Source organism: Passer montanus, unplaced genomic scaffold, assembly GCF_014805655.1.
Source record: "Passer montanus isolate IOZ18808 unplaced genomic scaffold, ASM1480565v1 scaffold161, whole genome shotgun sequence".
NCBI lineage: Eukaryota > Metazoa > Chordata > Aves > Passeriformes > Passeridae > Passer > Passer montanus.
Window position 1 is genome coordinate 405851 of NW_024363272.1, and position 14921 is coordinate 420771.

At 66.8% G+C, this 14921-nt stretch overlaps 4 protein-coding genes across 6 annotated transcripts in view; all 4 read left to right on the top strand.

Annotated features, from left to right (window-relative positions):
* Positions 1 to 1885, top strand: part of LOC120499499 (tubulin alpha-3 chain-like) — a 2149-nt gene extending 264 nt beyond the window's left edge. The window contains exons 2-3 of the mRNA XM_039703284.1: positions 1261 to 1483; positions 1566 to 1885. Coding sequence (XP_039559218.1) covers positions 1261 to 1483; positions 1566 to 1870 — 528 coding nt within the window. The 3' untranslated portion in view covers positions 1871 to 1885. The remainder of the gene's footprint in view (positions 1 to 1260; positions 1484 to 1565) is intronic.
* The window catches only part of LOC120499491 (tubulin alpha-1A chain), a 10465-nt gene extending 7779 nt beyond the window's left edge, over positions 1 to 2686 (top strand). The window contains exon 5 of the mRNA XM_039703268.1: positions 2497 to 2686. The gene's annotated coding sequence lies outside the window, so the exon portion shown is untranslated. The remainder of the gene's footprint in view (positions 1 to 2496) is intronic.
* Positions 2687 to 3285: 599 nt separating this feature from the next.
* Positions 3286 to 8835, top strand: LMBR1L (limb development membrane protein 1 like). 3 transcript variants are annotated; one of them, XM_039703254.1, is made up of 17 exons: positions 3286 to 3501; positions 4923 to 5007; positions 5296 to 5332; positions 5476 to 5615; positions 5710 to 5813; positions 5883 to 6009; positions 6108 to 6176; positions 6336 to 6400; positions 6538 to 6613; positions 6721 to 6807; positions 7011 to 7087; positions 7170 to 7247; positions 7340 to 7413; positions 7518 to 7608; positions 7799 to 7865; positions 7955 to 8116; positions 8205 to 8835. In XM_039703254.1, the coding sequence occupies exons 1-17, from the start codon at positions 3430 to 3432 to the stop codon at positions 8261 to 8263; spliced, it is 1470 nt and encodes a 489-aa protein (XP_039559188.1). In that variant the 5' UTR covers positions 3286 to 3429; the 3' UTR covers positions 8264 to 8835. The 3 variants fall into 3 exon arrangements, with proteins under 3 accessions (XP_039559188.1, XP_039559189.1, XP_039559190.1); XM_039703255.1 differs by having other exon boundaries at positions 6724 to 6807; XM_039703256.1 differs by lacking the exon at positions 3286 to 3501 and having other exon boundaries at positions 4924 to 5007; positions 5327 to 5332.
* A 1012-nt stretch (positions 8836 to 9847) lies between these two features.
* DHH (desert hedgehog signaling molecule) lies at positions 9848 to 14338 on the top strand. Its single transcript, XM_039703258.1, has 3 exons — positions 9848 to 10944; positions 12196 to 12457; positions 13006 to 14338. Exons 1-3 carry the CDS (start codon positions 10633 to 10635, stop codon positions 13671 to 13673), a joined length of 1242 nt encoding a protein of 413 aa, XP_039559192.1. The 5' UTR covers positions 9848 to 10632; the 3' UTR covers positions 13674 to 14338.
* Positions 14339 to 14921: the final 583 nt, after the last annotated feature.

Here is a 14921-nt window from a genome sequence, read left to right on the forward strand (position 1 = left end):
AAAAATCCAGCTCTGGACCCCCCAAACCTCACCCCCACACCCTAAGCACGAAATTCCCTGTTTTCTCCCCATCCGAGCCGTGGGCTGGTCCCGCTCCATGATGGCTCCTGGGGGGCTCGTGGGGGGCACCCTCGGCTCCAGGTCCCCCCCAAAGCCCGGGCTCCGCGGAATGCGCGGAGCAGCTGGCGCGGGGCAGGGAGCGGCCGGGAATGTGCGCGACCCCCCGAGGGTGACGCCACCGGCCCGTCCCCGCGGTTTCGGGTCAGCTGCTGCGCTCCGAGCTTCCTCTTCCTCCTCCTCCTCCCGGCCTCGCCCTGCCTAGGCGGCCCGGCTGGAAAATGTCGTCCCCGGGCGCCATTTGGGAGCAGGTGGTGGCAGCTGCGGGGTGGTGGGACCCCCAGAAGCTGCCCGCAGGTGGCTGCACGCTGTTCCCAAACACGGATGTCACCCCACGGTTCCCTCCTCGGACCCTGGATGGCCCCAGCGAAGCTCAGCCACTCTTTGGGGTGGCGCTAGGGCACAATTGGGGTTTGGGGGTGCTGAGCTTGAGCCCCTGTGAGATCCCTTCACCCCCCCGAGGGCAGGGTCGCAGCTCCCGGGAGGGGCGGGATGGGAGCCTTGGAGCTGAGCACACTCAGGGAGACGTTCCCTGATATATGGGGGTGTCCCTTTCCACATCGGAGCCAGGGATGGAGGAGATTTGGAATAGTGGGGAACAGCAATAACCCTGAGCAACCCTAATTCCTGCCTCTGTGGGGTGTGTAGGGTGAAGGGCACCAAGTGGTGGAGGGTCTCAGCTCCTGGGGAGGGGGAGCAGGATGGGACCACCACAGCTGAGCACAGTGGGTGCACCCGGGCAGGATCTGGTCCCTCCACACCTCCCTGGGTGTCTCCAGCTGGAGTTTGGGGTGATGCTGGGTCAGCCTTGTGCGAGCCAGGGCACAACCAGGGTTTGGGGGGCTGAGCCTGTGCCTATCGTGTGCTCAGTCCCTCAGTGGGGAGGGGCAGGATGGGACCCCCAGAACTGAGCACTGTGGGGTGTGTAGGGTGAAGGGCACCAAGTGGTGCAGGGTCTGAGCTCCTGGGGAGGGGGAGCAGGATGGGACCAGCACAGCTGAGCACAGTGGGTGCACCCGGGCAGGGTCTGGCCCCATCCAGCCTCGGGGAGAGCCCCTCCCCAGCTCGGTGCCAGCCCGGTGGGTGCCGGGCTGGGACAGAGAGGGGACAGAAGAGGTGAGGCAGCGTGGTGTGCCCCCGCAGCGCGAGTGCATCTCCATCCACGTGGGCCAAGCGGGCGTGCAGATCGGCAATGCGTGCTGGGAGCTGTACTGCCTGGAGCACGGCATCCAGCCCGACGGGCAGATGCCCAGCGACAAGACCATCGGCGGGGGGGACGACTCCTTCAACACGTTCTTCAGCGAGACGGGCGCCGGCAAGCACGTGCCCCGGGCCGTGTTCGTGGACCTGGAGCCCACGGTGATCGGTGAGGGCGCGGGGGGCGGCCGGCGGGGCGGGCGCTGGCGGCGGGCGCCGGGCGCTAACGGGGCCCGGGGCTGTCCCCGCAGACGAGGTGCGCACCGGCACGTACCGGCAGCTCTTCCACCCCGAGCAGCTGATCACGGGCAAGGAGGATGCGGCCAACAACTACGCCCGCGGCCACTACACCATCGGCAAGGAGATCATCGACCTGGTCCTTGACCGCATCCGCAAGCTGGTGAGGGTCCTGGGGGGTCTCACCCTGCGGGGGATGTGGGGACAACGGGAAGCTCCAGGTGTCCCTGGGCAGGTCCTTCTCAGCCCATCAGTGCTTTGGGGCAGAGTGGGGATGTCCCAGGAGGGACCTCCCACCTTCCTGGTGGGACCTGCATGACCCCTGTTGTGCCTCCAGGATCTGGATGGATTTGTTGTGGGTCATGTGTCAGCCTGCAGCACATCCTGGCTCCCTATGGGGTCTGGATCCTCTAAGTGATCAGGATCAGCCCCCTCCCTTCCCCTTGACCTGAATGCCTTTACTCAGTGTTCTACAACCCCACCAGCACAGGATGTGCACCCTGAGCATGGCAGGTTCCAGAGGTGTGATAGGGCTTGTGGAACTGTGTCATTTCTGTCCCTGGGAAAACCTTATTTCATCCCTTTTTAAGGTCATGTGAGGTTTCTCCTTGATCTGGACGCTGATCCTGCTTGACCAACTGCTTATGAGCAGCTGTGCTGAGTATTTAACTCTTGCTGGGGCGGCTCTAGGGGATTGCCCCTTCCCTCAAGCAGATTGCCGGGGTCATAGGAGGAAGCAGCTTTAGGGAAGGGGCAGTTAGGGGTCCCTTCTCCTGAGGCCAGGTCATGCTGAATCATGGTGCAGTGGCTGGAAGTGGAGTGGACAGAGGTACCCCCAAAAGTCTGAGAGTTTTGGGGGATATATGTGTCTTTCTGGGCAAATCAGCAACTTCATTAACAGCTGAAGTTCAGAATTCTGACAGTTTGGTCTTGTTTTCCCCTTCCCGCTGGGTTCCTTCTGTCACTGTCGCATGTCCACGAAATGTCTGCTTCAAACACTTGAGCTTCCTTGTGCACTTCGTGGGGTTTGGCCCCGTGGGCTCGGCCAGGGATACGCTGCCCTCTCGGATGTGATCATGCAGATTTTCCATGTGTCTGTACCGTGTCTGTGAATAAAAGGCTTTAAGAGAATCTACACTGTGTCGGATACAAACCCTCTGTGTCAGTGCCCGCTCTCCCCCAGGCCGCCTGGCCCCATCCCATGGGAACAGACTGTCCCTATTGTCTGTGCCCAGTGAGGCAGCTGGCATGGCCCTGCTGTTACCCGAGCTGCCCATCCCTCCCCTGCAGATCTGGGGGGGTGAAGCCCCCACATCGCAGGCTTCCACAGGGTGGGGCCTCACCCTGGGTGCCGCTGTGCTCCTTCATGAGCTGTCTCCGATCCCCCCCCGGGTGGCCTTGCTCGCCGAGTGCCCCCAGCGCTCAGGAGCCCAGCCCAGCCCCCCGCTGCTCTCCGTGATTACCGCTCCCGGGATTATCCGCGTTCCGGGATTATCTCCCTCCCTGCTCCTAATCCCGGGGGGCGGCGCTGGGGCGGCGCGCCCGTGGGAGCGGCGGGCGGCCTCAGCCTATCAGCGCGCGGCGCGCCGCGCTCCCACCAATGACCTTCGCCTCATTCAAGCCTCGCAGCCAATAGGCGGCAGGGGGCGTGACCTACCGGCCTCTTTCACCCCCTGGGGAGCGGATACTTTGTAACGAGGAAAGGGGCGGGGCTAAGAGGGGGCGGGGCCAGCACGGCGGCGCTGGGCCGGGACCGGCGGGACCGGAGCGGCGATTCCCGGCGGGACCGGAGCGGCTGGGCCGGCGTGGCGGTACCGGCCTTGGCGTCCTGCCCCTGCCCTCGGCAGCCCTGCCCGGCCCTGCCATGCTGGCCGCAGAATGGCCCCTGTGGAGCAGGACGCGCTGGCCGTGCGGGAGCAGCTCTTCCACGAGAGGGTCCGCGAGTGCATCGTGAGTGCCCGGGCGGGGAAGGGGCTCGGTGTGGCGGGGAGAGCTGGGACGGCGGCTGGGAGCTCGCAGCCTTCCGTGGGACCATCGGGATCGCCGGTGGCAGCTCCACGGCCCGGCTGTGGCAGGGCTCCACACCCCGTGCTTATCGGGGCCGGGGCCGGGGCCGGCGGGGCTGCGCTTTCCTGGCAGATAGCGGGGAGCCAGCGCTGGCCCCTGCCCAGCCCCTGCCGCGACCCCTCTGCCGCTCCAGGAGTCCCGGCTGCGCTGCCGTCGTGCTGGGCCGTGCTGGTGTCAGGGCCGTGCCAGCCCCATGCCAGGCTCCCGGCTCTGTCCCTGTCCCCAGGCCGGCAGGGAGGGGACAGCAGGACCCTACAGAGCTCCCTAAATCTCGGGTACCGCACAGGGACACAGCTGGGTTTGCTCCTCTGCTCCTGCTACCACAGGCTCAGGGGTGGGGATGACATGGATGTCCCGGTCCTGGCATCCCCTGAGGGCCTTGGCACGGCAGCCCAGTGGGCTGTGACTGGCAGTGCCAAGGCTGCCTTGCCACAGCCACATTCGGTGCCTGCAGGGAGGAGCTGGTGGCCAAAGCCTGTCAGCTCTGCCCTGGAGCCCCCCAGACCTCCATTCTGGGGAGCTGCATCCCACAGGAGCCCCTGGCTTGGCACACAAAACTTACTTAACCCAATTTCACTGAGTGCAGGAGGAGTTGGGGGTAGAGCATTGTTCTGTGGGGTACAGCCCGTGGCAGGAGGGAGCAGTGGCCTGAGACCCTTCACTGGGTGGGAGCAGCAGCAGAGCAGAAGGACCTGCTGGGTGCTGCCCTTCTGGGCCAGCTCTGGGGGCTCCCTGCCACCCCACGGGCAGACCCTGGGCACCCCCGGGCGGGCAGAAGGGAGGTGCCACAGCTGCTCCCCGCTGCACCCGTGCCAAGGTGGAGGATTCAGGCGACCTTTCCTCACCCTGACGCGTTCCCGGCGGGATGAAAGGTCGCCGTGTTCCCTCCCCGGACATCGCCTGCGCTGTTCCAGCGGGGGCAGCAGGGACACCGCAGATGTCCTTGGCGCCTGATTCAAGGCTGTTCTCGTGGCTCTGCCGACAAGGCCAGGCCTGTGGGATCGGGCACTCCAGAGATGTCCCACGGGGTCACAGATTTGCCAGCACAGGCTGGTCCAGACCTTCTTGGGTGGGGTCTCAGCCCCCTTTCACCCAGCCTGGGTGCTGTGCCAGCTTGTGGGCACCCGTGTGTGAAGGCTGGGTGCAGTCCCCATTGAACAGATAGGTCTGAGCACACGGGTGGGGTGTAACCAGGACCAGGAGTGGAAAAACAAATAGGGTGGAGCTGACAAGCCCCAGGGCTGGCAGCATCACTGGGGTAGGAGAGCTGCCCTCAGGGCATGCCCACACTCCTCTGCCCACAGATCTGTGCCCTGCTCTTCGCCAGCCTCTACATCCTCTGCCACTTCATCATAACCCACTTTAAGAAGCACACGGATTTCACAGCAGGTAAGAGTGGGAGCTGCCAGAGCCAGGCAGCCTTTGAAGCCTCCTCATTCAGCCTCCCCAGGGTTCCTCCTGTTCCTCCATTGCTTTTGGCCTCCCCCAGCAGCCCCAGCCCCACCACAGCCTGATTGCCCTGACACCAACTGCTGCCCTAGGTGGGAGCAAAGCCAGAATTCCCTGGGAGGATTTCTGTCGGATTTGGAGTGGGGAGAACGTGGGCAGGGGGAGGCAGCGATGCTCTGGGCAGCCCTACCTCCCCCAGTCCTTTGCTTTGGGATTTTGTCCCCGCAGTTCACGATGACGAGGATGCTGCTGTCAACAGGATTGCGTAAGTTCCTGCCCGTCCCCTTCCCTGGTGCTCGGCCTCTTCCTCAGCCAGGACAGAGTGTCCCGTGGGTGCTGGTGATGCTGGGGGGCAGAGCTGGGCTGTGACATGCAGAGGAACCTTGACCCTGCTTGTCCCTGTGGCAGGCTGGGGCTCTGTACCTTCACCCTGGCTGTGGCACTGGGTGCTGTCCTCCTCCTGCCCTTCTCCATCATCAGCAACGAGGTGCTGCTCTCCTTCCCCCAGAACTACTACATCCAGTGGCTCAACGGGTCCCTCATTCATGGTGGGTGCACGGGGTGACCCTGGGGTGCCCCCAAAATCCGTGGGTCAGGGTTGCCCTGCCTGGAGCTCACCCCATGCTGTTCCCCCTTTTCCAGGCCTCTGGAATTTGGTTTTCCTCTTCTCCAATATGTCCCTGGTCTTCCTCATGCCCTTTGCCTACTTCTTCACCGAGTCAGAGGGGTTTGCAGGATCCAAGAAGGTGGGTGGTCCTTCACTTGTCCCCCCTGTGCCCCCTCTCTGTGAGTCCCTGCTGACCCAGCTCCTGCAGGGCATCATGGCCAGGGTGTACGAGACCTCGGTGGTGCTGCTGCTGCTGACGCTGCTGGTGCTGGGCATGGTCTGGGTGGCCTCTGCCATCGTGGGCAACGACGCTGCCAGTCGCCAGTCACTCTACGGTGGGTGAGCCGGGCTCTGCCTGCTCCAGGACCAGACCCTGGCACTGAGTGGAACAAGGGATCTCTGGTGCCATGGCCTGATCCTGCTGTCTCTGCAGATCTCTGGGAATATTATCTGCCCTACCTCTACTCCTGCATCTCGCTTTTCGGTGTCCTGCTGCTGCTGTGTAAGTTGTGCCCCCGCAGTTGATGCCCTGCTGGTGCTCCATCCAAATGGGGTCTGGAGGGGCCATGGCTCATGGCTGAAGTCTCCAGGATCCTTCTGAGGGTGTGGGGAGGGGTAGGATGGCGGGGCACCCCCTGTTCAGCCTCTCCTCCCACCACAGTGTGCACCCCCTTTGGCCTCTCCACCATGTTCACTGTCACTGGGAAGCTGCTGGTGAAACCCCGGGTAAGGCCTCACCCCACAATCCCTCTGCCCCAGCTTTGGGGGTGACTGCCCCCAGGGCTGCCTGGTCACCCACCGCGGGCACGGGGAGATATTCACACCCCCCAGCAGCCACTCACATGCTCCTCATCCTCCCCCAGCTCCTGGAAGACCTGGATGAGCAGCTGAGCTGCACGAGGTTTGAGGAAGCCGCTGTGTCCCACAGGATCCGCTCTGGTGGGTGCTGCTGCTTGGCAAAGGGGAGCACGGGGTGGATTGGGGGGCCCTCTACCCCACCCATAGGAGCCTTCATCCCCCACTGAGCCTCTTGGGTCTCTCCCCAGCAGGCAAAGCTTCCTGCTGGCTGAATCTGGACATGGAGATGCTGCGGGAGCAATTCTTTGCCATCCGGAGCAAGAGGCGGAAGCTGGGTGAGGAGCCTGGCAGGGGGAGGGGACTCTGGGTGCCCTCCAGCCTGGCACTGGGAGCACTGGTCCCTGGCAGTCCGTGCTCTGTTGAGGGAGGGTGGCTGGGAGATGGGCTGGGGGCTGTTTGGCACTTTGGGGCCCCCTCAATCTCCTGCCCTGGGGTGGGAGCTGTGCTCCCCTCTCACCTGGGCACATCCTCCCCACAGAGCTGCGGCACCGAGCATCACCCTGGCAGAGGAACCTGGGCTACCCCCTGGCCATGCTGGGCCTCCTGGCACTGACAGTGAGTGACCCTGGGCTGCCAGGGGAGCTGGGGGTTGTCCCCGTCCTCACCAGTGCCCTCACGCCCTCCCTGCTCCTCCCAGGGCATCTCTGTGCTCATTGTCTGCTTCCACGTCCTGGAGCTGCTGCTGGACGATGCCGCGATGCCACGGGGCATCCAGGTACCCGGCTGGGGGCATGGGACAGCTCAGGATCGTGTCGCTGGCTGCTCTGGGGACATTCCTCCCCAACCTGCTCCCTCCTCTTCCTGCAGGACGCATCCCTGGGCCAGGTTTCCTTCTCCATCTTTGGCTCCTTTGGAGCTGCACTGCAGGTTGTCCTCATTTTGTATCCTTCAGGCGGGCACTTGTGTCCCCAGCGACGTCCCCTGTGTCCCCAACACTGTTCCCAGCGCCAGCCCATGCTGTTTTCCTCCTTAACACTCCTTGCAGCTACCTAATGCTCTCCTCTGTCGTGGGCTTCTACAGCTCCCCCCTGTTCACTCGGCTGCTGCCGGAGCGGCAGGACACCCCCCTCACCAAGGTGGGAGCAGCAGGACGGGGCTGGGGGCTCCTGTGGGGGTGCAAGACCCTCCTCCCCACAGCGTGTGTCCCTGTGCAGCCCCCACGTGGGAGGACAGTGCCAGGCAGGACCCCCCAGCGGTTCCCTGGCGGTCTGGGGGTTCCCTGCAGCAGCACTGCCCCCCAAACCTCCTCCTCCTCCTCGTCCCCAGATCATCGGGAACTGCGTCTCCTTGCTGGTGCTCAGCTCAGCACTGCCTGTCTTCTCCAGGACACTGGGTGAGCCTCCCAGAGGGATCAGGGTGATGCCTGCATGGGGGTGGCCCCAGAACTGGGGTGCCCTGACCAGTGTACCCCACCCTGTGCAGGGATCACCCGTTTTGACCTCCTGGGGGATTTTGGCCGCTTCAACTGGTTGGGGAACTTCTACATCGTCTTCCTCTACAACATGGGCTTTGCTGGGCTCACCACGCTGTGCCTGGTCAAAAGGGTGTCCTGGGCAGTGCAGGCCGAGCTGATCCGTGCCTTTGGTGAGGACAGGGACACGGGGACACGGCGGTGGCTGCCGGGGTGTCCCGTGTCCCCCCAGCCTGGCTCTCACACTCTCCCTGTACCCAGGTCTGCACAAGCTGCCACTGCCCGTGACGCGCTGCCGGACCCGCAGCAAGCCCTGCTAGGGCTGGGGGGACAGGGACGTGTCCCCCTCCTCACTGTGGTGGCCACCGGGGTGGCTGCCAGCCACAGAGCTGGCCCTGATAGCTCCCGGTGCCTCAGAGCCCCTCAGGGAAAGCTGAGACACCTTTGGGGGTTGCCCCCCCTGCTCTGTCTCAGCTGTTGTGCTACTGAGCCTTGGCCTTGAGCCACATCCCCAAGGGGAGCGGGGTCCCCCCGAGGCTGTGCTGGCTGCAGCCCCCCACCCCTATTTTACATACCTCGTGCAACAATGGCCAGGACCCACCCCTGACCTCCCCTGGCTGCTCCCCGGGGTCTGGCTGAATTTTAAATGCTGTCCTGATGCTGTGGGAGGGGGTCCTGTGCCCAGAGCCACTCCACACTCCACCCCTCTGTCACTCTGGGGCTGCAGGGGGACACTGGTTGTCCCCTGCCCACCCCAAGGTCTTTGGGGTCCCTTATAGGGAGGCCTCAGGTGCAGGGGACAGCCCCCCTTCTCCTGTGATGAGTATGTCAGGTCTCTGTTACAACAGAACTTGCTTGGAGAAATAAACACTGACTGTTTTTTATATAAAAATACTCGAAAATCTGGGGGTTTTATTCCTCCCGAGGGCAGGACCGAGGAGGAAGGGGGCAGGGGCGGGGTGTCCCTGCCTTGGGGGGTCACAGTCCTGCCCCTCCTTATGGCCCCTATGGGGCCATTAATTAACGCTCTTCCTGGTTGGGGTTAACGAGCTTCTTCCAGGCAGGGCCAGGGGCGAGGGCTGAGCTGAGGGACCCCGGGGGTGTTGGGGGGCTCCGGGTGCCTTCGGGGTGAGGGGCAAAGCAGAGCCTTCACCTCCTGGCACGGAGGGAGCGGAAACTGCCCCGGGAACCGGCCCCCCACCCATCCTGCCCCGGCTGGGGCCGAGCCAGGCCGCCCCCCGCCCCTCCATGGCGGGGGTGGGGGGCCCAGGCCCCCCCTCGCCCCCTCCCGCGGCTGGGGCCGAGCAGGAAGCGCAGGAAACCTGCTTTATATTGCAGGAAATGAGGCCATCGGTGCCCGCGATTTCCCCGCGACCTGCTCCCCTCCCAGTCACCCCGGGCTGGCACCGGGGCTGCGGGGGAGCTGGGGGGGGGCCGGGACCCCCCCTCCAACCTTCCAGCACCCCGCTGGTGCCTCCCGCCCTCGCCGGGGCCCGCAGTGCCCTGGGGGGCTTTGCCGGGAGCGCGGGGGTCCCGGTCCCGGTCTCGGGGGTGCCCCGCTCCTGGAGGCACGGTGGGAGCCCGGTGCCAGTCCCGCAGCCCGGTGCCAGTCCCAGACCAGCCCAGCCCCGTCCTCGGCGGTGCCTGGACCCCGGTGCCACATCCCCCGGTGCCGCTCCGGGGGTGTCCTGGTCCCGGGGAGCGGAGGGGCCGGCCGGGGCAGGGCAGCCCGGCGGGGGCGGCCCCGGGGGATGTGGCCGCCGCTGNNNGGCTCGCGGCTCCGAGGCGGGGCCCGACGGGGCTGCCCAGCGCCGGAGCCGAGCGGCCGCGGTGGGGGCAGCCCGGCCGGGGCGGCTGAGGGCGGCGCACGGTGCCGAGCAGCACCCGAGGCAGCCGGTACCGGGGGCTGGGCCACGAACGGGGACCGGGACCGTGGGTCGGACGGAGCAGAGGGGACCGGGGTAGCGCCAGGGAGCGGGGCACGGGAGCGGGGCTGTGCCAAGGGGACGGAGCAGGTGCGGACACCGGCGGCGCAGCCTTAGAATAACGAGGGTCCCCGGTGCGAGGAGAAGAAGGACCGGGACTGGGAGAGAAGCGTCCCCGGTCCCAACAGGCGGTGACTGGAGAGGTCCCGGGACCAGAACCGCGGCGTTTGGATAAGGGGGGGTTCCGGTACCGGAGAGCGTGGAGAGGAGGCGGCACCAGAGCGCGGGGCTTAGACGGGAAGGGGGAGCAAGACTGAGATCCCGGTGCCGGTCCCGGGGCAGCCTTAGGAACCGGGTGCCAGCGCCAGGGCAGTGCCCGGAGCTGGGTGCCGGTGCCCGGTGCTGGGACGCCGTTCTGCCAGGGCTTTCCCTAAGGCTGGGGCTGTGTCGGGGACTTCCCGGGACCGGGGTGCAGGCGAGGGGGTGCTGATACCGTGGGCGCGCAACCGGCGGCGCTCCGAGTGGGTGGCGGCACCGGCGGGGGGGGTACGGGGCGGGGGGGTGGTCAGCCGTCCCGAGCGGCCACGGATCCCGCAGCAGCGACGGGACCGTGGGTGTGAGAAGGAAACGGAGCCGACCCGCCCCTGGCACCGCGACCATCTAAAAGCCCCGGGGCCGCCACACCGGGACCATGCCCGCCCCAGCCGCCCGTGCCCCCGGCGACTGAGCGGGACCCGCGGAGGCAGCGGGGCCCGGCGGGCGGGATGCCCCGGTGGAGGCCGCTCGCCCTCGTCCTGCTCGGGCTCGCCGCCTCCCTGCTGGCCGCGCCGGTGCTGGGCTGCGGCCCGGGTCGGGGCCCGGTGGGGCGGCGGCGGCTGGGGCGGCGGCAGCTTTCGCCCCTGCTCTACAAGCAGTTCGTGCCCAACGTGCCCGAGCAGACGCTGGGGGCGAGCGGCAAGGCGGAGGGCAAAGTGCTGCGGGGCTCGGAGCGCTTCAGGGAGCTGGTGCCCAACTACAACCCCGACATCATCTTCAAGGACGAGGAGAACACGGGGGCGGACCGGCTCATGACCGAGGTGGGGGCTGCGCCCGGCCCGGCCCGGTCCGGCCTCGCTCCCGGGGGCGCGGGGGCGGCGGGGGGGATGGGCGGGATCAGAGCGACCCTCGACAGGGCTCATGGACCTTTCTCAGTCGGCACCGACGCGCTCAGGTCTCACGGAGCTCTCCCGGTCGCCACCGATCGTCCCGGGGCTCACGGGTGCTCCCGAGTGGCACCGACCCTCCCCGGGAGCACGGAGCCTCCGGGGCCGCACGGTACCTCGCCCCGGTGCCCCGCTCCGTTCTGTTGTTGATTCGGGACCGTCGGGGATTAACGGGACGGGACGGCACCGGCGGCACGAGGTACCGGCGGCTCCGCTCCCCCAGCGCCGCCGCGCCCCGGCCCCAAGGACAGCGCGGAGGGGGAGGCCCCGGTACCCCCTGCTCGGGGCGGATCACGGGGCGGCGAGAGCCCGGGACGCGCCGCGCGCCCGCCGGGATGCTCACGGTTGCCATGGCGAGGGGCGGCCCCGCGGTCGCCATGGCGACGGGGGATGCTGCGAGTGGTCCAGGCGGCGCCGGCAGCTCCCGCGAGCCGGGACGGCGGAGGCGGCGGGGCCGGGGCGGCGGAGCCCGGCGGAGCCGCGGGCGCGGAGCCGGCCCGGGGGGCGGGGGGCTGAAAGGGCCCTTTGTGGCCGCGGCGGCATTCCCGGGCACGGCCGCCCCGGGCCCGCGCCCCGCACTGCCGCCCCCGCGGCCCCGCGCTCCCGGGAGCCGCTTTGTTAACGGGGGAGGGAGGGGGGCACTGGGGCATCGAGGGACGCTGTGACCTCAGCGGCTGCGGGGGGGGGACGGGGACGGGGAGAGCTCCCACCCCTGCACCCCACTGCTGATGGGGAGAGGGACCCCAGAACCGCCTGGGACCCCCGGCTCTCCCTGCCAGCCCAGACTCGGGGCTGGTTCAGGGTCAGCTGCCCCCAGCTCGGCTTCACAGCCCCCCCAGCAGGTTAATGAGTCACGGCCGTGGCCGCGGGGAAGGTGACACCGTCCCGGTGCCCTTCCCGGTCCCTTGCCTGTTCTGCCCGGCTGCCCGTGCTCCACCACGGGACCCCGGGGCAGGTTAACGTTCAACCCGAATCCAGCCGGGGGGGGCAGCTTGGCCCTGACTCCCTCTGCACCCTGGGGGGGCACCCCACCTGCCCCCACAGCACCCCCTTTGGGTCCCTCCAAGCCCTGGTGTCTGTCTGTCCCTGCGTGTCGTGGGGAGGGTGACGCCGGTGTCCCCACAGCGCTGCAAGGAGCGTGTGAACTCGCTGGCCATCGCGGTGATGAACATGTGGCCGGGGGTGAAGCTGAGGGTGACAGAGGGCTGGGATGAGGACGGCCACCACCTCCCCGACTCTCTGCACTACGAGGGCCGGGCGCTGGACATCACCACGTCCGACCGGGACCGCCACAAGTACGGCATGCTGGCACGCCTGGCCGTGGAGGCCGGCTTCGACTGGGTCTACTACGAGTCCAAGGCGCACATCCACGTCTCTGTCAAAGCAGGTACCACGCAGAAGGGGCTGCCAGCAGGGCAGGGGGCTGCCATCCCCATAGACCTCCCTGCTGACCCCCTTGATGTCCTGGATCCGTGTGGGATTATTGCTCTGGGTGGTGTCTGGCCCCAGCCCGGCTCCCCCTGGTCTACCTGGCACCCCTGATTGGCAAAAACTTCACTTTCCCCTCCAAATTTTGGCCAGATGGAGACAACCTTGTGGCTCAGCTCCTGGTGAGGAGAATAGCAATGCAGCCCCCAGCCCCAGAGCCCCAAAGTTGCCCCAGCCAGCAGCTGCCATCCAGTCCAGAAGTGCCAATTGACAGAAAGTGAAAATGGCCATAAATGTCACCGTTGGAGCCCGGAACAAAGGGCGTCAGTGCAGGGTGGACAAAGGGGCCCTGCAGCATTCAGGAGCCGCACGCAGGAACCGGGGCAGCTTTGCAAAATACCCGCTTTGTTCCGGGGGTGCTCTGGGGGGTCCGGGCCTTGCCGTTTCCCCTCTGGAGGTGGAGGTGGCCCGGTGGGGGACACCAACAACTCTCTCCATCCCTCCCAGATAACTCGCTGGCCGTCCGCACCGGCGGCTGCTTCCCCGGCCACGCCACCGTGACGCTGCAGAGCGGCGAGCACCGGGGCCTGGCCGAGCTGCGCCAGGGCGACCGCGTGCTGGGCGCCGAGCCGGGCGGGCGCCTGGTGCCCACCGAGGTGCTGCTCTTCCTGCACCGAGACCTCGGCCAACGCGCCTCCTTCGTGGCCATCGAGACGGCCAGCCCAGCCCGCCGGCTGCTGCTCACCCCGTCCCACCTGGTGTTCGCCGCCCGCGGCGTGGGCAACGGCTCCGCCGCCTTCCTGCCCGTCTTCGCCCGCCGCGTGCGCCCGGGCGACGCCGTGCTGGCCCGCGGGGCCGGCGGGCAGGGGCTGCGCCCCACGCGGGTGCTGAGGGTCTCTCGGGAGGACGGCGTGGGGGTCTTCGCCCCGCTGACCTCGCACGGCACCTTGCTGGTTAACGGGGTGCTGGCGTCCTGCTACGCCGTGCTGGAGAGCCACCGCTGGGCGCACCGGGCGTTCGCGCCACTCCGCCTCTTCCACGGGCTCCTCTCGCTGCTGCCAGCCCGCCCCGAGGTGGGCAACGGGACCGTGCCGGAGGTGGGCATGCACTGGTACTCCCGCCTGCTCTACCGGCTGGCCGGGGGCGTGCTGGGCCACGAGGCCCTGCAGGTTTAGGGGTGAGCACCCCCCCGTTTCTGGTGGGTGCTCCAGCCCCGGGCACCCCTCGGAGCTGGGGAGGAGGGACAGGGGCACCCCCGGTGCTGTGGGGAGGTTGGGGCTCAGCACTGCCCCGGGGCACGGGGTGGCACAGGGGTCTGGCTCTGTCCTAAAGCGCCCCAGACCCCCCTGGTATTTATTGCTTTATTAACCACTGCGCTGGGGCTGGGGTTGGTGCCTGGCAAACCCCAGCCAGGCAGCACCAGACCCTGCCCTGGGGCCAAATCCAGCTGGGGGGGATGGCAAAAATCCCCCCAAAACGGAGCACCTGGCAGCAGTTCCTGCCTGTCCCCTGCTCTGGGTCTGTCCCTGTCACCCACAGTGTCCCTGCACCCCTGGGTGGCTGGGTGGGTGTCTGCAGCGGGCACGGGGTGTCTGCCACGGGCACCCCGTGCCAGGTCCAGCTCTAACCACGCTAACTGCTAACCCGCCCTGCTTGAGAGTTTTATTTTTCTATTTATAAATGGTAATATAAATGTCCCCCATGCCTGCCTGCCCCGGCAGCGGGGCTCACCCCATGGGGCAGGGGGCAGCCTGCTTTTAACCACTTCAGTTTAAAAAACAAAAAAAAACAACAAAAGAAATACTACTATTTAATTGTTTGGGAAAATAAAGAAAGTCTATGGCCCTAATGGAGCTGTGGTGTCTGGAGGGGCTGGAACTGACCATCCCAGGGGGCTGGGGGTCCTTGGGGCTGGAATATCCCAGAGTCTGGGGGTCACTGGGGTGGGGGTCAGGCATCCTGAGTAGCAGCTGGGGTGTCTTGGAACTGGGCAGGGCATTGCAGGGGCTGGGGGATCCCTGGGGGTTTGGCATCCTGGGGGTGTCCCTGGTGCTGGAGTAGGGAGCCCAGTTCTCCCTGGCCTTTCTGGCGCCTAGATGGGCAAAAAACTCATTTTCCCCTCCAAATTTTGGCCAGATGGAGACAACCCCGTGCCTCAGCTTCTGGTGAGGGGAACTGCAACGCAGCCCCCAGGGGTTGGGGTGTCCCCAGGGGGGTGTGGGTCCCTGGGGGTCCCTGAGGCTTGAGTCGGGCATCACCAGAGGCTGGGGATCCCTGGGGCAGGGGTCAAACACCCCGAAATACCCGCGGGGGGCTGAGGCTCCTGGTGCTGGGGGAGGCAGCGATGGGGAGCAGGAGCGGTTTGGTGGCTGTGGGTGTTCCTGGGTGTCTCCGGGGCCGGGACAGGTGGTGGGGGGGGTGGT

What these genes read in the sequence shown, in the direction of transcription:
- DHH (XM_039703258.1), top strand. Translation starts at nt 10,633, where the DNA reads ATGCCCCGGTGGAGGCCGCTCGCCCTCGTCCTGCTCGGGCTCGCCGCC. An exon ending in CGGACCGGCTCATGACCGAG is followed by an intron (nt 10,945 to 12,195) that starts GTGGGGGCTGCG and finishes GTGTCCCCACAG; the next exon opens with CGCTGCAAGGAGCGTGTGAA. An exon ending in CCACGTCTCTGTCAAAGCAG is followed by an intron (nt 12,458 to 13,005) that starts GTACCACGCAGA and finishes CATCCCTCCCAG; the next exon opens with ATAACTCGCTGGCCGTCCGC.
- LMBR1L (XM_039703254.1), top strand. Translation starts at nt 3,430, where the DNA reads ATGGCCCCTGTGGAGCAGGACGCGCTGGCCGTGCGGGAGCAGCTCTTC. An exon ending in GCACACGGATTTCACAGCAG is followed by an intron (nt 5,008 to 5,295) that starts GTAAGAGTGGGA and finishes TTGTCCCCGCAG; the next exon opens with TTCACGATGACGAGGATGCT. An exon ending in GCTGCTGTCAACAGGATTGC is followed by an intron (nt 5,333 to 5,475) that starts GTAAGTTCCTGC and finishes TCCCTGTGGCAG; the next exon opens with GCTGGGGCTCTGTACCTTCA.